Source organism: Sorex fumeus, unplaced genomic scaffold (assembly GCF_029834395.1).
Source record: "Sorex fumeus unplaced genomic scaffold, SorFum_2.1 ptg000018l, whole genome shotgun sequence".
In the NCBI taxonomy this organism is placed as follows: Eukaryota; Metazoa; Chordata; class Mammalia; order Eulipotyphla; family Soricidae; genus Sorex; species Sorex fumeus.
The window spans coordinates 3,339,953-3,366,285 of record NW_026606075.1 but is presented as its reverse complement, the minus strand read 5'-3'; the positions used below and the strand labels follow the sequence as shown (position 1 = coordinate 3,366,285).

General features: G+C 40.0%; 1 protein-coding gene across 2 annotated transcripts in view; it reads right to left on the bottom strand.

The window, feature by feature from the left end:
* Positions 1-10,776: 10,776 nt before the first annotated feature.
* CHD1 (chromodomain helicase DNA binding protein 1) overlaps positions 10,777-26,333 on the bottom strand; it is an 89,999-nt gene continuing 74,442 nt past the window's right edge. Inside the window, exons 29-37 of one of the 2 annotated variants that reach the window (XM_056112468.1) lie at positions 25,840-25,962; positions 24,445-24,573; positions 23,730-23,987; positions 23,236-23,376; positions 22,343-22,521; positions 16,878-16,974; positions 15,592-15,643; positions 14,975-15,185; positions 10,778-13,563 (exon numbers count right to left, since the gene is read on the bottom strand). In XM_056112468.1, coding sequence (XP_055968443.1) covers positions 13,218-13,563; positions 14,975-15,185; positions 15,592-15,643; positions 16,878-16,974; positions 22,343-22,521; positions 23,236-23,376; positions 23,730-23,987; positions 24,445-24,573; positions 25,840-25,962 — 1,536 coding nt within the window. In that variant the 3' untranslated portion in view covers positions 10,778-13,217. Of the gene's footprint in view, positions 13,564-14,974; positions 15,186-15,591; positions 15,644-16,877; positions 16,975-22,342; positions 22,522-23,235; positions 23,377-23,729; positions 23,988-24,444; positions 24,574-25,839; positions 25,963-26,333 lie in introns of both variants that reach the window. The other variant, XM_056112469.1, reaches the window with a different exon arrangement.

Below are 26,333 nucleotides of genomic sequence, written 5' to 3'. Positions count from 1 at the left end.
CTGAAGATTACTGCTTCATGAAATTGTGATGACTTCTTTTTTTCACATTTTCTGAAAGAAATAATCAATACATTACTATGCCAGACACAGTAACAACAAAGTCTCCAATGGAGACGTTACTGGGCCCGCTCGAGCAAAATCGACAAACAACGGGAGGGCCTTTACCTTAGGGCTGGAGCGATAGCACAGCGGGTAGGGCGTTCGCCTTACAAGCGGCCAACATGGCCGACCCGAGTTCGATTCCTCCGCCCCTCTCGGAGAGCCCGGCAAGCTACCGAGAGTATTCGATATGCCAGACACAGTAACAACAAAGTCTCCAATGGAGACGTTACTGGGCCCGCTCGAGCAAATCGACGATCAACGGGAGGGCCTTTACCTTTACCTTTACCTCTTTTCCATGTCGTAGACAAGTGGCTTTGGAAGGGAAAATTGCTAGTAATAGCTTTTTAAAAAAGTTTTCTTTTTATTAAGGTGCCATTTTATTGCAGTCCCATAGTAGGCTTTGAGCAGTGTTCGTGGGGGGGGGGGGGGGGGTATTCTAACGATTTCACACACCAGAGGGCTCCGTCCTGCTTCGTTGCCTTTGGCCTTTTGTTGTCGCCTTCTGATGTTCTTCATACCCCACGTAAGAGAGAGAGCAGCGCCTGACCCCTCTCCTCTGATCTAGTTGGATTCTCTCTAGTTCCCTCCTTGTGGTAGCAAATTGCATGAACTCCCCCCACCCCCTTATAGCCAAGTAGTATTCCACTGTGAAGATAGACCCCAGTTTTCCATATCCAACATTCTGTTCTTGGATAGGGTCTGCTTCCAGATTTTGATACTGTGAATTTGCAGTGCAAATGTCTTTAATTTTTTTTTTCACTCACAGTGAGACACAGTTACAAGGTTGTTCATGATTGGGTTTCAGTTATGTAACGTTTCAACACCCATCCCTTCACCAGTTGCCAAGTTTCCAAGTTTCCAAGTTCCCCCGCCGCACCCCCAGCCTCTATGGCAGGCACTTCTCTCTCTCTCTCTCTCTCTCTCTCTCTCTCTCTCTCTCTCTCTCTCTCTCTCTCTCTCTCTCTCTCCATCCCTCCCTCCCTCCCTCCTTTTGGACATTATGGTTTGCAAATGTCTTTTCAAAATAGTATTCTGGGGGCCTTGGGAGTAGATGCTACGGTGCAGAATTGCTGGGTCATATGGCAGCTCAATTCATAGTTTTTTTTTTTAAGTTTCCATATTGTTTACTAAAGAGGCTAAACCAGTTGACATTTCCACCAGCCATGGATGAAGTTTCCTTTTCCCCACATCCAGGCAAACAATATTTTAAAAAATCAATCAACTTTCCATTCTTCCCACAAAATAGGAGAAGCCAACCCAGATCATCCCAACATTTCTGAAGAGCAATCCAGATGTGGTGTTTGTCCTATACTACGGAGAAGAAGTTCCAGGAATTTTGATATCGCATGGAGTGCCTTTCTGATTTTTTTTTTAATAATGTAGGAGTAGTGCTATTTATTCAACCATTGATGAAGCTGATTTAATTGGGCATGAACTCCACATATTTTTTCTTTTTTTTATTCAGAATGTTAATTTTATTATTTTATTATTATTTTCCCCCACCTCTTTTTTATTTTTTGATTCACCGTGAGATACAGTTTCAAAGCTTTCATGTTTGAGCTTCGGTCATACAATCATCAAACACCCATCCCTTCACCAGTGCACATTTTCCACCACCAAAACCCCCAGTATTCCCACACCCCCACCCGTTCCAAACTCCCCAATATTTTCTCTCTACTTTGGTTACATTCGCTATTTCAACACCAGTCTCACCACCACTCAAACCTGCTGAAAAGGCATTGCTAGACGATTTGTTTTGTATTGCTTGTTATGAATAGAATATAATGTCCAGGAAACTCTGTGTCATTCTCTTCTGGGAGCTTTTTATAGCTTTTATAGTCCCTGTGCCTTGGCCATTGATGAGATTACAAGGCGCTGGGGCAGTTTGTGGGTGTGACTACCAAGCTACTGGAAAACTGGGGAGCAGGGGGGAGGAGGCCCACTCCAGATCCGAGCAGGCCTGGAGCTCTCAGTCGCGGGCTCCCTCCTTGCCTCTGCACAACAGGCCCTTCTGATTTCTTTTGAGATTTATGGGTGTCTGAAATAAGACCAATAAGTGATCTTACATAGCTGAGCCGGAAGCGGTTTGTGGGTGTGTCTCCCACACACCTAACTTTTGGCCGTTTACTTTCTTGGTAAACTTTGCCCCAAGTTCTTGGGGTCTGGCCAAAGGCACAGCAGCAATTTTGGGGTATCTGGAAGTCTGAAGGCCCCATCAGGCTGCTGATGTACTCGCCTCATAGATACAGGTTGACCTGTTGACGGCACCATACCCCTGCCTTTCTGTTGTTTTTTTTTTTTTTTTGTATACTTATTTATATAATCAAGTTTGTCTCAAAGTAATAAAAACATGGTTGTTGAAACTTGTCTCATTCCAAAATAAGTGTAAAATAGGATTGCCTGGGCGGGAGCGGCAGTACAGCGGGTAGGGCGTTTGCCTTGCATGCGGCTAACCCGGGTTCGAGCCCCGGCATCCCATATGGTCCCCCAAACACTGCCAGGAGTAATTCCTAAGTGCAAAGCCAGGAGTAACCCCTGAGCATTGCTGGGTGTGACCCAAAAAAGAAAAAAAATAAATAAATTGGCTTTTTTTCATTTTCACTTCATTTCATCATCCTGTTATTCGTCGATTGCCTCGAGCAGGCCCCAGTAACGTCTCTTTCATCCTAGCCGTGAGATTATATTCAAGGCTATTTAGGAGAATGAGACCCATCATTGTTACTGGTATTTGGCATATTTGGTATGCCACGGGGAGTTTGCCAGACTCTGCCCTGTGGGCAGGCTACATTCGATAGCCTGCAAGTTTGTCCAAAGTAGGAATGAGACAATAAGATGTCATAAAAAAAAGTTCTGATAAGACTCAGAGACTATAAAATCCAGATCCCGGACTAGAAATTGGCTTAAAAAAAAAAAACTTTTAAAGTAGGCTTGTCTTTATAATTCTCCAGGTTGGGGAAACAACTCTGCTTCTGGAGCTCAGGTTTTGCACAAAGGAGGCCCACAACTGTCCCATGCACTGCCCGGCCCCCAAGTCCCACCAGGAAGTGTGACAGCCCAAACCACCCTAACTTATTAATACCTACATTTTGGGGGTGAGGATGCCTGGTGGTGTTCAGTAATCGTTCCTGGCTCTGCACTAAGGGCTCATTCCTCGCAGGAGTTGGTGGACCATATGAGGTGCCGGGGATCAAGCGTGGGTGTGATGCATGCAAGGCAAATGCCCTATGAACTTTGAGCTATAACATTTTAAATACGCTCTTATTCTTCATAGGTTTAATCATCATTGACATCAATAGTACATTTTTGCTATCATGAATGACAGATACTATTAATAGTAGCTAAGAATCAGAGAGAGGGGAAATTTTTGAAATCCAAATCTCAACTGGAATTATTTTTGTTGCAGAGAGAGTTATCAAAAACAAAATAAAACCTTGCCAGTTGCTAATTTGTGCCAGAAGTGAAATTTATAGACAAGGAGGAAGTGGAAAATGAAAATTTTCCAGTTGCCAAAGAAAGTGATCCCGGTTTGTCCTTGCACCAACTACTGGTCATGTTCTCCCTTCCTTCCTGGTCTGCCAGTTGCCGTTCCGTCTCCTGTCCAGTCCGAGGGTGGCTCTCACACAGTATCCAAGAGCTGAGTCTGCAGCAGGGCTTCGGTTGATGGGAATTGAGTCCCAGGATTTAGTTCAGCAAAGCACCGCTCCAGCTGCTGAAACAATGACAATTAAGCTGTTAATGGTCTCGAAAACATAGAAAGCCACAAACAAGCCCTGCTTCTCTCCACAGGTCGCAGAGAAAAAATGAAGGGACTGGAACCAGGTGACACTGTGGTGGTCACCTAGCAGCGTGGAGAGCGGGGCAGCTGGAGGGCAGGTGGTCAAGGCCATGAAGAACCACTGTCATGACATTGGAAATGCCGCTATGAATGATGTCACTGACTGAAAAATGCAAACCTGTCCTAGGAGGTGGCATTAAATTAAAAGAGCAATTAAAAGAGAATGGCAGAATTAAAAGAGCAATTCTGCCTCAAGTGGGATGGGGAGAAGGCAGTTGGGATAGAGAAGGGACCGCTAAGGCAACGATGGCTGGAGGGACCGCTTGGGAGGGAGATGCATGCCAAAAGAGGGCAAAGGAACAAATACGATGGCCTCGCAGCATCCGTATTGCAGACCATGATGCCCAAAAGGAGAGAGTAAGGAGAAAAGTGCCTGCCACAGGTTGGGCTGGTGGGAGGGAATCTGGGGACATTGGTGGTGGGAAATGGACACTGGTGGAGGGATGAGTGTCGGGACATGGTATGACTGTAACTATATCTCATGGGGATTCAATAATTTTTTTTAAAAGAGCAATTGAAATCGGGTGTGAAATTTGTACAGAGCCTATCATTAGTCAAGTTATGGCTCCTCATTGGGTTTGGTGGGACAGGGATGGGTGTGTCCCCTCATCAGGGGATCGGATTAATTCATCAAACACAAAGAATGAGGCGGGAATTGAGGGCTACCTCCTGTACCTCTCACCCAAGCAATGCTGTCTAAATTGTAAACGACTGGTGGAAGAATGTTCAATCGCCCTTTTCCTTTAGATTTCCTTTCGATATATAAAGCGGGCGGCGATATTTTGCTTAAAATATGTTAGTAATGGACCGGAGGGACAGTACAGTGGAGGAGGGCCTCTGCTCTCCAGGCAGCCGAACTGGGTTTGATTTTCAGCGTCCCAGAGAGTCCCCGGAGCAATGCCAGGAGTTAATTGCTGAATGCAGAGCCAGGATTAACCCCTGAGCATTGCTGGGTGTGGGCCACCTCCTTCGCCCCTCCCAAAAGTTAATAATTAAAATACGTTAGAAACAACCACATAAAAAGATCTTGAAAGTTTTTGATTTGATATTAAACCATTTGCAGGGTCGGTTTTTGACACTTCTGGAAGCTGAAGAGGAAAAATTTTGCAGGCAAAAGTGGGGGGGGGGGGGGGGGGGAAGTGGGAACAGTGGAAAAGGGTGGAGTCATAGTGCCACCTGGTGGTCGTATTGGTTAGACTCCACGAAGAGCACTGATCCAGATGGGCGGCTTTGAAATTTTGAGAATTCAGAGCACTGCGACTTGGTTTTGAACGGGTAAAAATATTTTTGCTTTCTAGAACTATCTTAACAGCTCTTAATTCCAGAGACAAAGGAAACTCCACTATTTGAATACAAATTTTCCTGTTTACTCGTTTCTTTAAGAGCAACAGTGGAGGAGTCGTCTTGATAATTCTCCCTGCAAAGTACTTGCACAGATTTAACCCTATAGCGAAGGCCTGTGAGAACAAATTAATGTGGAAAATAATACCACCTTGAATAATTGTTTAATAAAAACATGTTTTACCAAACATATTTTCCTATAACTGAACCAAACACTGTGAAGTAAATAAACCATTACTATATCCAACACTGTATAAAAAAGGCAGAAATTTAAAATACATGTAGTTACTACTAACTTTACTAATAATTAACCCGTAAAAGCAATTGATCAATTTACTTCTTCCTGTCTCTACTTTTATTATTTTCTAAGTAAAAAAAAAGATGAATCAAATTCTAAGGAAATTTATCAATGAGTTTGCATGAATATATAAAAATATTAATATATTAAGCAAAAATCTCTAAGTATATACAAAGATATTAATATATTAAGTAAAAATCTCTAAGTATAGCTATAATTTTAAAATACCAAATAATTTAGTTCTAGAATAAAACATAATTTTTAGTTTGTAGAATACTTTTTATGTAACTTTACAATAAACATTTCCATGGCTGCTAATATTTGTGTGACTATATCAAGTTAGGCTGGGTGGGGTGGTGGGAGGGATTCTGGGAACATTGGTGGGAGAGAATGGGCACTAGTGGAGGGGTGGGTCATTGCATGATTGTAATGCAAACACAAAAGTTCGTAAGTTTGTAACTGTACCCCATGGTGATTCACTAATAAAAAAATTTTTAAAAAGTCATTAACTAGGGGCTGGAGTGATAACTCAGCGGGTGAAGCAGTTGCCTTGCACGCACTCAACCCGGGTTCAATTCCCAGCAAATCGATGAACAACAGGAGGACAGTGGCTTTTGGGGTCATACCGAGCGATGCTCAGGGCTGACTCCTGGCTCTGCATTCAGGAATCATTCTTGGCGGTGCTCAGGGGACCGTATGTTGGGAATCAAATTACTACTCAAAATTTTAAAGATTAAGTGGCATGTAAGTTTCACATTTAACTATTGGGTGATGGTGAGAGTCTTAAGGAAGTTTGTACTGAGGAAATCCTGGTCACAGCAGTTAGGCAAAAGGAATGAACAGGATCCAAACTGGACAAGAACATAAACTCTATTTGCAGATGACATGATACATAGAAAACCCTTCCCAAAACTTCAATAAACAGGCTACCAAATCAACACATCGTAACGGGGTGCCTTTCTATATGCAAGCAACATGCTAGGCTTTTTTAAAAAATCCCATTTACAATTGTGTTAGAAATTGAAGTATCTAGAAATCAACAAAATGGTAATGTGTATTTCCAAAACTGTAAAATGCTATAAAGAAAACAGGAAATGGTATATTTTTCCAAGTCCATGAAACATGAGAATTAAGTTAAGGTACTGTCCTTATCATAGACTTGGGAAGTATCTAGATATTTCCAGTGGCTAAAAATTGTCTTGATTTATATAGAAATGGGTTTGATATAAAAGTTTTTTATGTACAAGATATCGTTTTCCCAGTAATGTTTTTGTAATTTTTAAACTTATTACTTCTATATTTTACATCAGTATAAAAATGAGTTAAAATGTCAAAAATATATTAGGAAGTTAAAAAAATCAAAGAATAAAAAAGATTATCACACCCAAAGCAGTTAAAGGATCCAGTGCAATCTACCAAAATTCCCATAGCATCCTTCAAGAGCACAGAACAAATACTGCTGAAATTTACCTGCAATCATAACCCTCCCCCCAAAAAAAAGAATGAAAAGGAAAATTCTGAGGAAAAAATATGGGAAGCACTGCATTCCCTGAACTCATTGTATAATGTCACAGTCATGGTCACGGTCACAGTCCTCCCGTTGTTCATCTATTTGCTCTAGCAGGCCCAGTACCAACTCCATTGTGAGACTTGTTACTGTGTTTGGCATATTGAATATGTCATGGGGAGCTTGCCAGGCTTTGCCGTGCGGGCAAGATACTCTTGGTAGCTTGCCGGGCTCTCCGAGAGGGGCGGAGGAATCGAACCCAGCTCGGCCAGGAGAACTGTGTGCAAGGCACACACTCTACCGCTGTGCTATCGCTCCAACCCATACAGTATAACATTATAATGTATATATTATATATAATAATATATATTACATCACAGTATGATGACCACGGTAGTCAGCACTGTCCTCCCGTTGTTCATCAATTTGCTTGAGCGGGCACCAGTAACGTCTCCATTGTGAGACTTGTTACTGTGTTTGGCATATTGAATACGCCACAGGGAGCTTGCCAGGTTCTGCCGTGCGGGCAGGATACTCTTGGTAGCTTGCCAGGTTCTCCGAGAGGGACAGAGGAATCGAACCTGGGTCAGCCGCGTGCAAGGCAAACGCCCTACCCGCTGTGCTATTGCTCCAGCCCAACCACTGTGTTCATGGAATAAAGCAGACTTCCACACCCACGCTTTGGAATCGAGCTCAGAAGTCAACTTCCACATTTGGGACAGCTAATTTATGATATGGACATGCAGTGCAGTGAGGGAAGGAAGAAAAACTCCAACAAATGGTGATGGGAAAACTGCTTTAGACACATGAAAAAAATTAATCTGAATCCCTAGCTAACAATCATATGTAAGTTCATCAAAATTGATTCATGGGAGCTGAGAAGATAGGAGGTGGGTAGAGTGCTTGCCTTGCATGTGACTGACCTGGGTTCAACCGCCAGCATGATGTATGGTTTTTAGAGCCCCTCCCGAAATGGTCCCTGAGCAGAGACAGAAGCCAGCCCTGAGCACCGCCGGTTGTAGCCAGCACCCCCCAAAACGGACTAATGGTTTTAACAATAGACCTGAATCCATAAAACACATTGAAAAAAAGCACAAAACTTTCCTTGACTTCAGGGGTCTTTAATGATGCCACTCCATTGGCAAAGAAAACAAAAGCAAAAATTAAAAAAAAAATTGAGCCTATATCAAACCAAGTTTTGGCACTGTTAAGAAGATGCTTAAGAAAAACAAACAAAAAAACAAAACAAAACAAAAAAACAAAAACAACCTCCTGAAAGGGAAAAAAAATATTTGCACATCATACACTTAGACTCAGGCTAATGTCCAAAAATATAAAATATTCATAAAACTCAACAACAGGATCAATGAAAGTATATGGTAGCATGCAGCCAAACTGAGTTTAATTCCCCACCATAGGGTCCCCTGAGGACTGTGCCAGGAGTGACTCCTGAGCAGAGAAAGGAATCTTGAGCACTGCTGTGTGTGGTTCCCAAACAAAAAACCCCAACAATTCAAGAAACAACCACATTTTTTTTATGGGGAGGAGCTGAACTAATAGTTCCTCAAAGAGGTAACAGTCGTATGAGAAAGAAAATGAAAACCAAAACAAGGTGGCTTACCCCATACCAATGAAGAGTCTAGCCAAAGCCCAGAAATAAGGGCTAGAGACAGCAGGACAGCGGGCGAGGTGCTTGCTTATACCCTGAGCATGGCCAGGAGTAATCCCTGAGCATCGGTGGGTGTGGCCACTACTCAAAATAAATCATAAAAAGTCCAGAAACCACCAGTGCTGTAGTGATAGAAAGGAACCTTCTTTGCTATGGGGATGCCATCTGCTTCAGCCTCTATGGAAATCAGTACGGAGACTTCTCAAAAAAAGAAAAAAAACAAGAACCACCCTATGATCCGGCTGTTTAGTTTCTTGGCACCTATCTCAAGAACACAAAATGATGGTCTCGAACAGATACAGATACACCTATTCCCAACAGCCAAGTTTTAGAAGCAATTCAAGTATCTAATGGGAGTGGATAGAGATATCGTGTGGTATACATGCGTTATCAGTCAGCGGTAAGACCAAGTCTTGCCTTTTGTTACTACTTGAATGAAACTATGAGTATGACATTGAGCAAACTAAACCAGATTTAAGGACAAGCGCCAGACCACCTCACTCAGATGCAGCACACAAACGAACGTGAAGACAGTGTGACATGAAAACATGGTTTTGGAATGACCAGGGCTGAGGTTATAGAACACAGAGAGGGTGGTGAATGGAGGGAGATCGGGCAGACTAGAAGTGACCTGAGTACTGTGGTGGACAGTTTGGGCACCACTTTGGAAAAGGTGCAGCGATTTTTGATGTCAAGAGCACAAATGCGAACACTACTGTAGTCATATTTCCTCAATCATAGTAAAATAAACTCTTAAAAAAAATCCAAAGTTCAGTTTCCAAGTCTTTCTTTGTAAATAAACTAATTAGCTATAAGTTATTATTTAAACCAGTGCTGGCGTGGATGTGGGGTGAAAGGGATTTTCCTTCACTGTGGGAGTGCCGACTGGTCCACTCTTTTTGGAAAATATGGACGTTCCTTAAAAAAATTAGAAATTGAGCTCCCACTAGACTCAGCAGTACCACTTCTGAGACTATACCCCAAAACACACAATGGAAACACCATCTGCAACCCTATGTTCATTGCAGCACTATTTGCAAGAGCAAGAATCCGGAAACAACCTGAGTGCCCACAAACAAATGAATGGATAAAGAAACTATGGCATATCTACACAATGGAATATTAGTCTGAGTGAAAAGAGTCAGAAAGAAAAGGATAGGTATAGAACAACTGCATTCATTTGTGAAAATATGTACATACAGTAGAAGACATATCCACGGCCAGGGAAAACAGGGCGTAGGAGGACTGATCAATAGTTGGAATCAGCCACAAGTGTGTATGTGACGGACGGTAGGTAAAATAGAGAAGAGACCAGGATAGAAATGATTATGATGGACAAGTACTGAGTGTTAAAAGTAGGTAAAGGGATATACCAGATAACCTTTCAGTATCTGTACTTAAAACCATGAGGGGGGTGGGGGGGAGAGAATGAAGGGAGGGAGAAAGAGGGAGGAAAGGGAGAAAGAGGGGGGGAGGGGGAGAGAGAGAGAGAGAGAGAGAGAGAGAGAGAGAGAGAGAGAGAAAGAGAGAGAGAGAGAGAAGAAAAATGCCTGTCAGGGGCAGAGGTGCTGGGAAACGTACACTGGTGGAAGGATGAGTGTTGGGACACTGTATGACTGAAACCAAATTGTGAACAACTTTGTAAAGATCTATCTCACAGTGATTCAATAATAAAATCTTTAAAAAAACGTTATTCCTTATGGCCCAAATATCACTTTGCGGTCAAAAATCCAGTAATGTGCTGTAAATAAAAATTATGCTGTTTATTCCTTGTGCATAACCTTAAAAATTTCAAGGAAATACAATAAGCATAAATTCATTACCACATGATCTATACAAGGTGCCCATTACTTAACTACAGAAACAAGACATCAAAAACCCAAACCAGTCACTTGTAACCTGTTTTACACATCCGTGAAGATCCTCACTGTCAAACTGCTCTCAAATCTGAACATACCCACTCACACACTTGTTCCCCAAAGCTTTTCAGTTTGAAAATAATGTAGGTATCATAAACAAAGAATATTTTCTTTAGAAGCAAACAGGCCATTGCTTTTAGTAAGAATCATTTATTGTATATTATTTGAAGTGGAGAGTTAGTTGGTACAGTACTATGCATAATCTCTCATCCTTGGAAAAATTAAACAAAATGGATTAAAGTAGCAAAGCAGAATGAACATGTAAAAGACAAAAATCAAACAAATTTTATAAAGAAAATGTTCCCTGTTTAAGTACGAATGTTTTCTCCCTTGTGTTTCAATAAGTATATGGCTTGTTCCTTTTCTACATAATTGCTGATCTCCTACAAATATTGATGGGATCTACTTTCCATCAATAAATGTCACACAGAATTTTCATTCAGTTGGTTAGCCGAAATATTCAATTAAATGTACCACTGTGAAAGAGATCATTCCCCACCCCAATCCCCGGCCCCTTTTTTAAATGTAATACTGTCCTATAAAATTTGTACAAGAGAATATAATGCAAATATCCCAGTTACAAAGTCCTGAACTGAAAATGTCAACCCTGATGTACTTATTGTATTGGCATATGACCTCTTTAAAATTTTTCATTAAATGCCATCATATGAAAGGGATTTCTACTAAATGTGGAGAAAATGAAAACTATAAAATGTGTAATATACTAATTATCTTAATTTAAAAAATTGAGTTATTTTTCATTCTATGTGATGGATCGGGAAAACTGGATTATCATCCTTTGGAAGTAATTTGAATGAAGAATCACTGCTTTAATTAAAACGCTTTGTTTTATACAGATAGTATAAATTTTAGACTCAGTTGGATTTATAAACAACCTTTAAACAAATTTCTGTAGCTTGCTCTCACAGCTAATCAACTGGGAGACAGCTAAGACTATTACAGGAATATATCAATGTACTTATATTTGTCAAAGTAAGGTTCAAAATTTGTTATATCAAAGCACACATTCAAGAATATATGTGGCCCAATTCAAATAATCCTATTGAATATAACAAAATAAAAATCTGTGAATAAATATATGACAATTTAAAATAATCATCTGCAGGAATCCAGAGTCTAACCAAATTTTTAAATCTAAATTTTACTTTATAGATTCATATAATCCTCAAAATATATTTAATTGCAGAGCTTTACAGATTAATAATAATTCAACTGCTAACCAAAATGTCTGGTAGCTAAATGCTAATACTTAAAAAGAAAAAAAAAGAAAAAAACAAAGAAAAAACAGTAAGTGCTTAAGGAACTAAGAATGCAGCAGAAAATTACAGGAGCCCACATATCCTTTTTTCTTAAATTTAATTTGTCATATATAAGGTTTTTATATACAATCAGTGTGCATTGTAACAGTTTATATTAAAAGTCAATCAAGTTTCTCTAAAATGTTACCTGGCTGCATAGCACATTTGACATTATTGCCCGTATGAAGAGGGAAAACAAAGAGATTGACGTAACTTTTGGCCTTTTTTTGGATTCTGAAAGTGTTCACACACCTACCCCTTAAACCAAATGCTTCTGAAAGAAGTTTCCAGAGCATGCAGTTTAGATTTTACATATAATCTCATTTTCTTACTACATATACAATATTGACTAAAAAAGAAAAACGGGAGAAACAACATGTATCTAATAAAATAGTCAATATAAAAAGAGGGACTAATGGAAAGAAGTGGCCCCTTTCCCCATTTTTTACATTCTAAACATTGATTCCATCAAGACAAATCGTTAAAAAGTGTTATTACACTTATTATTTTTTAATAATAAGAAGGCCTGAGTTGGTAGGAAAGAAACAGTCAAAAAAAGCCTGAGAAAAGGGAAGAAGTAAGGAAAGCTTATTTAATCCATTTACAATAATTTACAGCCATATTTTTTGTGTGTGTAAAAAGGCATAATAATAGATCACAAACAGGAAATTCCTGGCTATCTTACAGTTATAAGTACAGAATTTAAATATTCAAGCTTGTGATGAAAAGCGGCAAAGGTGGTCGCAGTATGCAACAGTATGCAATGTAAACAAGTCGCTTTGGAAAGTGAACAAAGTCCTTGAGTGTTTTTTCTCCAATAAGAAAAGAACTCTCTTTCATTCCTTCCTGAAACATGATCACAGGTCAGAGCAAAGTTCAGATACAAACATAATTTAAACGAAGGTCAGTCTAAAATCTGACTTAAAAAGTTTCGTCCAGCCGACACGCAAGGGCAGTGTTGAGGTCCCTGTAATAGTAAACATTTTCATTTCTTTAAAAAAGAAAAAAAAAAGTACCACAACATCTGTAGTACAGTGCAGCATAATCCTTAAATATAAAAATATTTTCTCTTCTGTTGGGAGAATAGACCTTGCATCCTGGAAAGAAGTAACAATACTGCTACTGATAGATCTGTTTCTAGCTTTCAAGTCATGTAAGGCAATTACTGTGTTGGTTTATGATCTATGGCTAAAGGAAAAGTCCAAAGAGACAGCGTATCAGTCTTTGTTATGTTTTCCGACTACTCCACGCATGCTCAGGTGTACTTTTGTGTTCGACTGAATGTTCAAACGGGGATCTGGAGCCATAAGGAGATCTCTGATCTAGCGGTGATCTCGGGCCACTACTGGAAGCTCTGTGGTCCATTTGCCAATCTGAGTGATACCTATAATCCCTGGAGGACTTATGGTGCGTGTACTCAGAACCTGATCGATGATCCGAATGTAACCGATGATCCGAGTGACAGCGATGATCCGAGTGAGATCTATCTTTCAAACTTCCTTCCAAACTGGACCTGTGATCTCGACTTCTGTGGTCATCCAGTTTTCTGTGTTTCTCTCTATCACCGTAATATCTAAGAAAAAAGGAATGATGATTTTCAATTAATGAAAAAAAACAAAACATATCCAAATAAAAGGCTAATCTTACTGGAAATATAACACAAAGATAATAAAAATGGATTTTAAAAACCTCTGGAAACATTTCTCCCTGGCTTTGAATCACAAATAATGCAAACCACATAGAACACCCCAGATACCATCAATTTTATGGGCTGGAGCGATAGCACAGCGGTAGGGCGTTCGCCTTACAAGCAGCCAACATGGCCGACCCGAGTTCGATTCCTCCGCCCCTCTCGGAGAGCCCGGCAAGCTACCGAGAGTATTCGATATGCCAGACACAGTAACAACAAAGTCTCCAGTGGAGACGTTACTGGGCCCGCTTGAGCAAATCGACGATCAACGGGAGGGCCTTTACCTTTACCTTTGTAGTTTAGCTGCTTTTCATTCTATGCATTATTTGTATCATGTACCTCAATTTCTAGGAGCCTGGGGGGTGGGGGTAGGGAGCTAACAAGCGCTCCAGAACCAGTGAGGAGCATGCACGTCCCTCTGAGCACCGCAAGGGTGATCTGAGGAACTCCCGACACTACAGGGCTCAAGTAGCACCTCATCTTCACCCTAGGACGGACCAGCAGTCCAAGCAGCAGAAGCATTGCAGGTGAGGCCCTAAACATCCTGGGCTCACACACCTTGCAACTCCCCCCTTCCCCCAAAGGGAAAAGAAATACTTATCTGGAGTAGGAATTAAGATGACTATTTAGAATATGTTAAAACTTAGGACTTTTTTTGGGCAGTTGGGTGGGTGGTCCTACATGGGTTTCTGGGAATCAAATCCAGTCAGCCCTGTGCAAGGCAAGTGCTTACCCAGTAGACTCTCTCTTCAGCCTCAAAGCTCGAGGTTCCTTAGGGCCATACTAATAGTATAGCTGGTAGACTACAGTATAGCGTTGCGCAAGTTGGCTTGCATTCTAAGCCAGGAAGTCCAGGTATTCCCAGTGCCCAACCAGGACTAACTCCTGAGCAGAGTCAGGAGTAAGCTCTAAGTACGTCTAGGTATCCACCCACCAACCAACAAAAATACATATAAATAAAAACAGACCTTTAGTTTATTACTGTTCCTGAAGAGTATTGAGTCAATATTCTCTAAAACTCATTACTATATAACATGCATCAGAATTCTAGGGCTGCCTTCACTAACTTTCATCTCTTATTGCACATGTTGGTATTAAACTTACGAATTAAAAAGCACTTTATAAAAAAAGTTCTAAGTATTAAAAAAATTATCATATATTGCTTTTTCTTATTTTAACAAATAACCTTAGTCTAACAAAGACACATTTTGGCAAGTTATAGACTAGATAAATAAGTTATCTAAGTCAAATACAGCAAATGAAAGGACTTAAAAAGCAAGATTTGAAAGCTGACCTGCTATCTTGCTTGTAATGGTCCCAATCGCGGTGATCTTTCCCGTTACTAAAAGAAGAATAAGGTCTTTTCCTAGAGTCATTCTTCTTGTAAGAATCTCCTTGGTGTCGGTCTTTATGATGGTCATGATACTGGGATAAGTGTCTGTCAGAAGAGTAGCTGTCCCTGCTGCTGTCATCGTGATTGGTGTTGTCTTTTAATCTTTCCACATCTGTTAGGCAAAAGAGTCCAACTTTTGTTAATGACTTAAAAGGAAACAAAATGAAACAAAACAAAAAAAAATCAGGTAAACATAATTGTAGGTATCTATTAGGATCACAAATTAAGGGCACCTTTTAAAAATGTTTTTTAAAACTCGTTCATAATGTCTTTTTCTAAAACAGATCTCCAAAAGGAAAACATAAAATTCACTTTATAAAACAAGACTTACCTACCGGGGGGGCAAAGAGATACACTGGGCAGTGCTCATGCCTTGCATGTGGCCAACCCGGGTTTGGTCCTTAGCATCACGTGCAGTCCCCTGAGCCCACTCAGCAGGGAGTCAGCAGTGATCCCTGACTACTGCCCTCCCCCCAAAACAAAACAAACAAACAGTAACAACAACAAAAAAGACTTACCTGGGTTCCTAATCCCGTGAGCATTCAAATTGCTGTTCTGGTCATTATTTTGCTAAAATAAACACACATCTGTGAGTGTATTTTAAGTGACTCTAAATATCCTTACAAAACAAGAAAAATCCTTAAAAAACACCTAATGCTAAAAGCAGTACTTAAACATGTTCTTGGAGAGAGAGAGAGAGAGAGAGAGAGAGAGAGAGAGAGAGAGAGAGAATCCTAGTATCTTTAAGCATAAAGTATTACGCTTAAAACAATTAGCTTTTCTTTAAATATGACTTTAAATTTGGTCTTATAAAAAAGTTTGAAAAATAGTTTTCTTACATTCTTTATCTGGGCTGGAGCGATAGCACAGTGGGTAGGGCATTTGTCTTGCAGTCAGCCGACCCAGGTTCGATTCCTCCGCCCCTCTGGGAGAGCCTGGCAAACTACCGAGAATATCCTGCCCGCATGGCAAAGCCTGGCAAGCTACCCACGACGTATTCGATATGCCAAAAACAGTAACAAGAAGTCTCACGATGGAGACGCTACTGGGCCCACTCGAGCAATCGATGAACAACAGGAGAACAATGCTACAAGTGCTACATCCTTTATTCAGATTTTTCTAATGTTAATATCTTAAACCACCATACTATAATAATAAAAATTAAGTCATTTACATCAGCCCAATATTACTGTCTCAAATACAGACTTGATTCAGATTTTGTATTTTCCCACTAAAGCTTTGTTCTGTTCTAGGATCCAATTTGTAACTTTGTAACACACTTAAGAGTTTTCATGTTTTGTAAGCTTTCTCCAATCTAGAAGACCCTCTCCCCAACCTACTTTTTTAAAGAAAAAGAGTACTCTACAGCTATTTTGACAGAACCTATTTCAACTAGGGCTTGCCTAGTACCTCCTCTTAATCAGCCTGATGCTAAGCTCTGCCAAGAATTTCAGAGACGTGGTGAAGCTTTCTAAGGGCATTTTATCGGAACTACTTGATATCAAAAGTGGATGACTAAGGTGTGGTGTCAAGCAGGTTTCTCCTCTAAGAAATTATTTTCTCTCTGCAACTAATAAATATGTTGGCAGAGATACTTTTTTTAGATAGCACTCATATTTGGTTTCTTTCTCTGTTTCCACGTTAGCTTCTTTGAAGAGATCTTATATAACCTGCAAAGAGTCTGACTGTGGTACTCTAACAATGATTTTATAATCCCTTCACTGATTAACTAGATTCTTTAAAGAAGAATGACAAAGTTTCAGCGGGACAAATTAAGAGCAACAACATGCTGTTATTCATTTACCTGAGATTCTTGCCGTTTTTTAATAGCATGCTTATATAACTTATGGAGTTTTCTTGCATCGAATTCAGTAAACTTAGAAACAAAAATCCACAGGTTTCTGAAAAAGAAAAACCAAATTAACATGGAATATTATGGTACCTAGCTTTTATCAACATTTTGTCCTGTAATTCTACAAAAACTAAATTGTAAAAATGCATAGCAGTTCAAAGAGCAAGGGTACAGTGCCATTTGGTCTTTAAAACTGAGCTACTTAGGGGGCCAGAGTGGTAGTACAGTGGGGAGGGTATTTATTTAAATGTCTTGCACCCGGCCTACATAGGTTTGATCCCTGATACCCTCAAGCGCCCCCAGCAGTAATGCCTGAGCACAGGGCTAAGACTACTCCCAAGGTGTGACCCAAAACCAAAAAGCCCAAACCTCAAGTGCCCCCTTCCCCTGACAAAAATTGAGCTACTTAAATAAGCTGCAGTGTATTATAAATGCGTACCATGGTAAAGACTAGAATAGGCAATTTTAAACTAATGGAATATTATTTTGTTAACTGTGTACTAACATCACAAAAAATTTCAAATGCAATTCAAAGATAAAAAAATTCAATTATCACTTATATAGACAGATTTATTAACATTTTACTGTGCCAGTTTTATCACCTCGGAGAGCCCGACAAGCAACCCAGAGTATGTGATGTATTCAATATGCCAAACACAGTAACAACAAAGTCTCACAATGAAGACGTTACTGGGCCCGTTCGAGCAAATCGACGAACAACGGGGGGACAGTGACAGTGTAACAGTGACAGTTTTATCACATACCATTTCTCCATGCACTTTTTTGGGGTCAAATTTGTTTGATGTATTTCAAAGAAAAATCCAAGTATGATTATATTTCCCCCCTCAATTACTTAAGAATGCATATTAGTAGTTAATATTTGTATGATTTGTATTTTATAAATGTAGATACAAAGAAATGCAAAATGTTAAAGGTAACTCTTGGCAAGTTTTGCCGAACTGTATACTGTAGAACCAAAGAAACAAGTGGTTTCTATTTTATCTCCATAGAAAGTCCAATAGGTCTTTTCACTGTGGTGAATGTTAACAAAGGGTTAAGTGGAAACAAAATTTCTAGACTATAACTAGCCCATGTAAACAATTACAAACAAAATTAAAGAAACAGCTAATGCCAAGTCATGAAAAATAATCCTATAAATGAAAGTTGGTAAAATTTGCTGTATGACAATAGAAAATTACTTATTTTATAACTTGGATTAGTATGAGCCATCTGCTAAGACAAACACAAATACACATTCCATTACTATGGTCATGTCTTTATAGAAAGTGGCAATTTTTTATTTGGGGGGTCTCCCAAGCAAGTGCTTAGTAGAGGACCTTGTAAGCCACTTTTCTTTGTTTTACTTCAATCTTGTCTTCTTCTTTTTTTTTTTTTTAACGAATCGCCACGAGATAGTTACAGACTTAGAAACTTTTGTGATTACATTTCAGTCATACAATGATTGAGTACCCATCCCTCCACCAGTGCCCATTCTCCACCGTCGATGTTCCCAGAATCCCTCTGTCTCTGTGGCAGGCACATTCCCTCTTACTCTCTCTCTCTCTTTTGGGGTGTTATGATTTGCAATACGGGTACTAAGTAGCCATCATGTCTAGTCCATAGTCTACTCCTCAGTCGGGGCTCAATGGTTCAATACAGTACAAGATGCTGCCCAGACCCAGCTAGAGGCGATGAACCTCAGGGGATGGGCTGAGTTTGAGGCATGAGCCTTAACTCCTGTGCTTTTGGCATTCTCCCCAGCATCCCAAGTTTTAAATAAAAACTGTATTTTTAATATAAACATTTTAAGCCATTAACTTCTTTCATTTTTTAAAAACACAGGTATTGTGCTCCTGTGATAGGGGTAATGAGATCCGCAGTTTAACGACAGGTTTTAAAAACAATTTACCCTAATTTTTTTCCAAGGTAGCACTTAGACCAAAGTAAAAGTGAAGTTACTTTCTGAAATATTTCTCAACTGAGACTCTTAGTCTTCTCCTCCACCCCGAGAGGACCCTTTAAAGAAATATGGTATACAGGAGCAGGGGGCAGGTCAGCACAGTGCCCAAACGGAGCCCTGGCAACCGCTTGCACCCACACTCTAAAATCATCGCCACCATGCCTCTGACCTGACTCCATCTCAGGGCCAAGATCACCAGGAAATTCGCCTGCCAGAAATTTAGATATGTGGGTCTTTGTGACAGAAAACAACCAGGCTTTCTCGAGGTTGGGGTGGGCTACCTTTCCCCACCTCCCTAGACTTCCACAAGGCCTGGCAGTCATGCCCACGAACCACCTCCAGCACCACCGTGTGAGCTCATCTATACCCTGCTCCAGACTCAGAAATAAATCTCAAAAGAGAGCAACGGATGCCCTGTGACATCTGGGGCACCAGAAGTGGGGTAGGCGCTGGACTGGCTTGCCCAAACAGAGCCCCGGCAGCTGCTTGTTCTTCCCACACTGCAAAACCACCGCCAGGCCATGGATGGACTCAATCGTCTCAGGACTCAGCCCATCGCAGAAATTAACCTGCTAAAATTTGAGGGACGCAGGTCTTGGTGGCTGAAATCTCCAGGCTTTCTCGGAGTTTGGATGCGCTTTTCAACCCAGTTCCCTGTACTTCCAGAACCCCTGGAAGTCACATCCACACCCCAAAACTGCTGCCCAGTCAAAATTTAACTCCAGTTGTACCAGTCAGTTAGAAATTCTGAACTTCCTGGAGTGTGCAGCCTCGCTCTTCTCCAAACTCTACAACACTGTTTATCCAGTAGCAGCAGTGCACCGGACTGGATGTGATGTAACACAGAAAGCAACCAAGCTCCACTAACCTATATTGATAACAAACTACATAGTTTTACATAAATTACTGTGGGCCTGCAATGGGAACAGGCTTGAGAAATGGTTGGGAAAATTGGAGACAATGGAGTAGGGAAGGTGTATTGGTGGTGAGATTGGTACTGGAATATTGAATGTAACAAATCATCATGAACTATTTTGCAAATCACAGTGTTTATATAAAGTATAGGGGGAAATTTTATGTAAGTGGACTATTTCATGTAAACTCCAAAATATATTAGCATAGAACTTCTTTAAAACTTTTATTAAGGATAGGTAAGGCATGACAATTACTACAATAAAATCTAAATATAAAATGAAATTAATGCAATATACTTTAGATTCTAAAGCTGAGAATTTATATGTAAATATAAATAAGCATTTTATTATACTGCATGAAAGGGTTTTATTTCCCATATTTACATAGGTTGAAATTATATCACGATCACGACCACCCTGTTGTTCGTCGATTGCCTCGTGCAGGTGCCAGTAACGTCTTCTTCGTCCTAGACCTGAGATTTTTTTTTTAAAGTGCCATACTAAAGGCTCTTTCAGGGTTAGGAGAATGAGACCCATCATTGTTAGTGGTATTTGGCATATTGGGTATACCACGGGGAGTTTGCCAGACTCTGCCGTGTGGGCAGGTTACATTTGGTAGCCTGCCAGTTTGTCCAAAGTAGGAATGAGATGATAAGATGTTCGCAGCCGCGCGCTTCCGGGAGCTGAGTGTGATAATCTCTGGATCCTGGCCATTGTTGGAGTTACACGGCAGTTGGTGGGTGTAACTGTCTAGCTACTGGCAGGTCCAGTCCCAAACCGTGCAGGCTTGGAGATCTCCGCCCCGGGTCCCACACACCTGGGTTCCTCTGCCAGTTCTTCTTATGCGTGAGGTTCATCCAAGTGTGTGGCGAGTGGTCCCAGCATGGCAATTATATAGCAATCACAAATTGGCTTTGATGTATTTTTTCATTTTATTTTTTATCTTTTAAAGTTTCGTTAAGTACATTTGCCATGTGCCTAAGGAGGCAGGTTGGGGATGGGAGGGGATATGGGCACATTGGTGGAGGGAAGGTCACAGTGTTGGTATTGAAACACTAAATGCTGAAGCAACTGTGTAATAAGATCTTTGCAAATCACAGTGTTTTTAAGAAAAATAAATAAAAACAAAAAGTTTTTGGGGGATGCAGAGGGACTGATGGGAGGGAAACTGGTGGTGGGAAATGTAAACAGGTGAAGGGACGGATGCAAGAACATTGTATGACTGAAACCCAATCATCAACTGTGTATGTCATGGGGAGGGAGAGCAGACGGAAGGATGGAAGGGTGGGTGTTTGCTCTGCACTCAACTACCTGGTATTCCGGCACTCAGTATGGTCTCCTAAGCACCACCAGAAGTCATCCCTCAGCACTACCAGGTGTGCTCCCCACCCCTCCAAAAAAATGAAACAAAGGGAAGAAAAAACAAAGAGATAATCAAGCCTTGGTAGGTATAGATAAACCTAAGAAATAAGCCTCCTGAACACTGGTGTTTCTTCTTTTAAAGGTTTCTCTCTTCGTATCATGCTAAGTGAAATGAGTCAGAACGAGGGGGACAGACATCGAAGGACTGCAGTCATTTGTGGAGTATAAAACAACGTACCATGAGGCTGACACCTAAGGACAGTAGATACACGGGACAGATAGATTGCTCCATAGCTGGATGCCTGCCTCAGGAGCAAAGGGGAGAAGGCAGCTGGAATAGAGATGGGATCACTAAGAAAAAGATGGCTGGAGGAATCTGTTGGGATGGGAGATGTGCGCAGAAAGTCGATAAAGGACCAAACATGAGAACCTCTCAGGGTCTGTGTTGCAAACCATAATGTCCTCAAATAGAGAGAGAGTATGGGGAATATTGTCTGCCATGGAGGCAGGGGGAGGGTGGCAAAGCGGGGGGGGGGGGGGGGGGGGGGGGGGGCGTGTACCGGGGATATTGGCGGTGGGGAATGTGCACTGGTGGAGGGATGGGTTGTGATTGGGATTGTTGTGTGATTGTAACCCAAACATGAAAGCTTCTAACTATCTCATGGTGATTCAATAAAATTAAAAATAAAAAAAAAGTTTCTTTCCTCGTTTCCTAGTAACAACCTAAAACCATGACATACATGTAATTGTTCAAAGACATTGCTTACTTCTGATCTACAAAACAAGTAAAATATATTCTGCCCTCTTCACAACCTCAAATCTACACTACAGTAAGATTCTAAAAAAGTGGAATGCACTACAGAAATCTTAGTAGATAAAAATCAAACCCCTTATTACTAAAATAATACAGAAAAGAATATTATTCTTTAAATAAACTTTAATTTGAAGGATCGTTTGCTGCACTGTCCTTATTTTTCTAGCTTTATCACAGAGATGGCACCTGAAGTTTATCATGATGCATACATGAACGAAGAAAAATGATGAAAACCATTATCCTCAGTTACTTCTGTTCTGCTATCCAAACTTAAGAAAATTGGGGGTGAAAACACTGAAGCACAGATGATGACAAGGCAGTTGTCCAGTGAATACATCTGAACCCTTGTGAAAAGCATATCACTTACTTTCTCCACTGCTTAATCTGTTCAGGATTCGCATACTCCTTCAGACACTCTGTGATATGGTCACCGATCTTTATTAGACATTGCCTAGTATGTTCCAGCTGTTCTCTCTCTGAAAGGCCTTTCTCAGGCCTATCAAGTTGTTTCAATGCTGCTTTGACAGGCCTCATTCTTTCTTTACACTTTAAAATAAATGAATACATGTATTAAAAACATTATTCAAAAAGATCTAGCGCTTTCAATGACACATGAGCATGGCTTTATGCAAGGCTCAAACAGTGATCCTTACCTTACAACTCTGCATAGACTTTTTTCAGAGCAATACTGTTCATTATTAGATCAAAAATAATTCTTTGTGCCATTGAAAGATTTGAATATTATGTACCGAGAGGTCACTCTTGAGTACAGGACCAAAAACAGACCCTGTGGATGATTCTCCCGCTCCCAATAACTCTAGTAAACTATACATACATTAATAAATACAAAATAAACTGGAAAGAATAATTTTAGCTTCATGATTGGCAGGTTACAATACTCCTATTTATTGTTTCATTGAACTACTTGTTTAAATTAGTTGGGGATTTTTAAAATTATTTGTTAGGAATAACTGGGGGGTGGAGAGAGAATAAGTGAGAGAAAGCACATTAGTCCCTCCTCTTCCTATTCAATACAAAAAATAGAAATCCACAGGAAAAGACCGAGAGGCAGGATTAAGATACATTATAAAGATAAATGCTGAAAGCCCAGGACTTGGGGAAGGGTCTCGTCACTCAAAGAGGCGGAGCACGTGCCAGGCCCCAAGGACCAGAAAGACCCGCGACGGGTTCCAAGTGTGAACACGGAATTGAAATGAAATGCCACATCAACTGTTGCAAATCACCGGATTTCCTACTTACAATGCTGAATGTCTTCTGGTCTAGCTCTTCAGATTCTTCAGATATAGGAACTGGTTCGCCACTCGCAGTTATGTGAACAGGAGCATCTGACACCGATGACTTCTTAGATTTTTCCTTGCTGTCAGCCTTAGATTCATTCAGCTGAATGTAGGGCAGAGGAGAAGAAAGCAACAGCAAAGGCAATTAACACAGTCAGAAAAACAATTACTGTCTCATTTTTTTCTATAACTGTTTACTCACATCATTGTTGTCTATCTTCTCCTGATTTTGTTTCAGGTAAACACAATCAAAAGCTACTCTGATGTTACCCTAGCTTACGGCATTTCGAGAAGTATTCAAGCCTACTTCTCTCCTTCACTGAACACCCAGTGTGTATTTGTAAAGAACTAAACTATTAGACTGATTTGGGTGGACAAGTAATTTATTCCCCTAAGATGTAAGAACAGAAATGCTAACTATTTCACTTTCTAAATTTCACAGGGTGGTTGGCATACCTTTTCTTCCTTTATGTCTTTTTCTTTCTGCATAGCTTCTTTAACTTTGTTTTCTCTTTTTTCTTTAAAATCTTTTATATCTTTCTTATTCTCCTTTTCTTTTATCTCCCTTTTAAGGTCTCTTTTATTCTCTTTTTCTTTTGCTTCCCTCTTTTCTTCTGCTTCCTTCTTTATACAAACATCTGGCTCAGGTTTTTCTTCACTGTCTCTTTCTGTTTTAATTTTTTTATTTGGATGTTTCACAGAAGTGAGCTCATCCTGGAAAGTGCAAGTATGGCCAATGTATTACTAACCATATCCTGAAAAAGACTAATTTCTTTTCTTTGCATGACTTTGGATTGCATGTATGTGGATTCTGAAAGAAATAACACAGAATCCCATTAATATTGATACATGCAATGTTTACCTTCCTATCAGAATTAAGGTAAACCAGTTTTGTTTAAAATTCATAATAAAATCCAAGGAGACAGAACCTCACTCAACTGGAAAATGTTTGAAAAGGAAGGACCTTTCATCTTATCCTCTAGTGATGCATATTCATAACATTCTACTGGACGGGTAGAACTCTGCTCTGTAAACAAGACTATATGACGAAAAATAAAAAATAACTAGGACCTGAAAGTAAAATTTCAGGTGTCAAATTAATATTTCAAATTTAAAATAATCCATGTTCTATTTCTACTTAAAAAGTTGCCTCCCTAAAACGTGTTCTTACCTTATCATCATCTTCATCAGACTTTTCTGAGGGCAGTGGAGAAGAATCGCTCTTTATTTCTTCTTTTACTTTTATAGATTTCATTGCTTTATTCTTCTTAGCTCTTGCTTTTCTTCTCTTCGAACCTCCCTGAAAATAAGGTATTCTTTAAATTCTAACCAACTTCGTAGGTTGCATTTATAAAAATCCATTTACATATTAAGTCTAAAATGTTAAAATAGTATCTATAGTTAGTTCTACTCAATTCTTAGCCAACTGATATTACTCACTAATCTTAGTCAACTCACTCTAATACTTAGGTCAATGCCAACAAACTACAACTATTACTGGCTGGACAGATTGTCCAGTAGTTAAGGTACATGACCCTGGTTCAAGCTCTGGCATCACAGGGCAGGGAGCAGTCCTGGAGTGCCCCCAAGCACTACCAAGTGGCCTGTGCAACCCTTTGCAGCACAGGCCCTAAGCAGCACCGCATCCTGGGCATTGAACCACTGAAGCATTCTCAGCCCAGCTGGTCAAGAATATTACCAGAACCCCCACCTGGGAAAAAGTATAGAGGAATGGGAGGGCTGTCTTTCCTCCCACTCTACCTTCTGCTAAGATGACACCAGAGAAATCATTAGAAATGATTTTTAGTAGTTCATAGGGAGTTATAGTGTGTTTATAAGCAAACTTTCAAGATTATTTTAGTTTTCATTCACCTTTTCATAGTCTCTTTTATTTACATTTTAAAATTCACTCATAATTAACTTGGTCATCTTCAATACTGTCCCTTATATATTCTAATGACTCCAACAAAACAGTAACGAAAACTTGGCCTCTTAAACAGAAACCTGTACTCCTCAAGTTCCACCCAAACCTACCTGAATAAATTAGAAAGGGGGATCCCACTTTTGAAAATGATCACTTATCACTGTTCTTAAATTTTTCTTTTACTATTATTTTAGAGCATTACAAGGCCGTTCATGATCGGATTTCAGCCATAACATATTCCAACACCCGTCCCTTCACCAGTGCACATTTCCTATCACCAGTGTCCTGAGGTTCCTTCCCATCATCTTTATTGGGATTCGCAAGCTCCTTCTTCTTCTCCCCTGCCCCCTCCCCACCTCCCCTTTTGGGCACTGTGATTTGCAATACTGATACTGTTATCAAAAATACCCCTTACCTACTTTCGACCCTCAGACCTTGTCCAGAGTGAAATCACTTATCACTTTTAACAAGAAAGCTGAGATAATTTACGGCAAAATATGACTTTGCTCAAATACAGGTACTAAATTAACAGAAATATATACTTATAGCTTTTTAATATTACATGGGAGTTTGCAGTTATCAGCAAATTAAATTATTTTACTGAAAATTAAATTGCTCTTAAATATTTAAGATTGTACTTACTGCACCAGAAAGCCTCTGAGCTTCTTTTTTTGCAAGATCCTTACTAAGTAATTTGATGAGGTAGTCTGCACGAGTCTGCAATTGCTTTGCTTGTGGTTTTTTATCAGGATCATCTGGAAGAATCTGAAAAGCAATTAATTTTTCAGGTTGTCTTTAATAACTGTGAAATTTAGTGCTAAATATGCTTATCTACTGTGTGTGCATTCACTAATAAGTAACAATTTTTAAAACTTACAGGAATAAAAAACTCAGAATTTTTTGGTTTTGATTTTTTAGGGTTCCACCTGAAAGTTCGCAGGGATCAATCCTGGCAGTGCTCAGGAACCACAAGGGGGTACCAGGAATCAAACTTGGGTCAGCTGTGTGCAAGGCAAATTCCCTGTATGTGATAACTCTCTCTCCAGCTCCTAAACTCAGAATTTTCATTATTTTACCAGAGACAAAAGACTCAATTTCCCTAGGAGTAAACTGTAAATGAACAAGAAAAAGAGCAA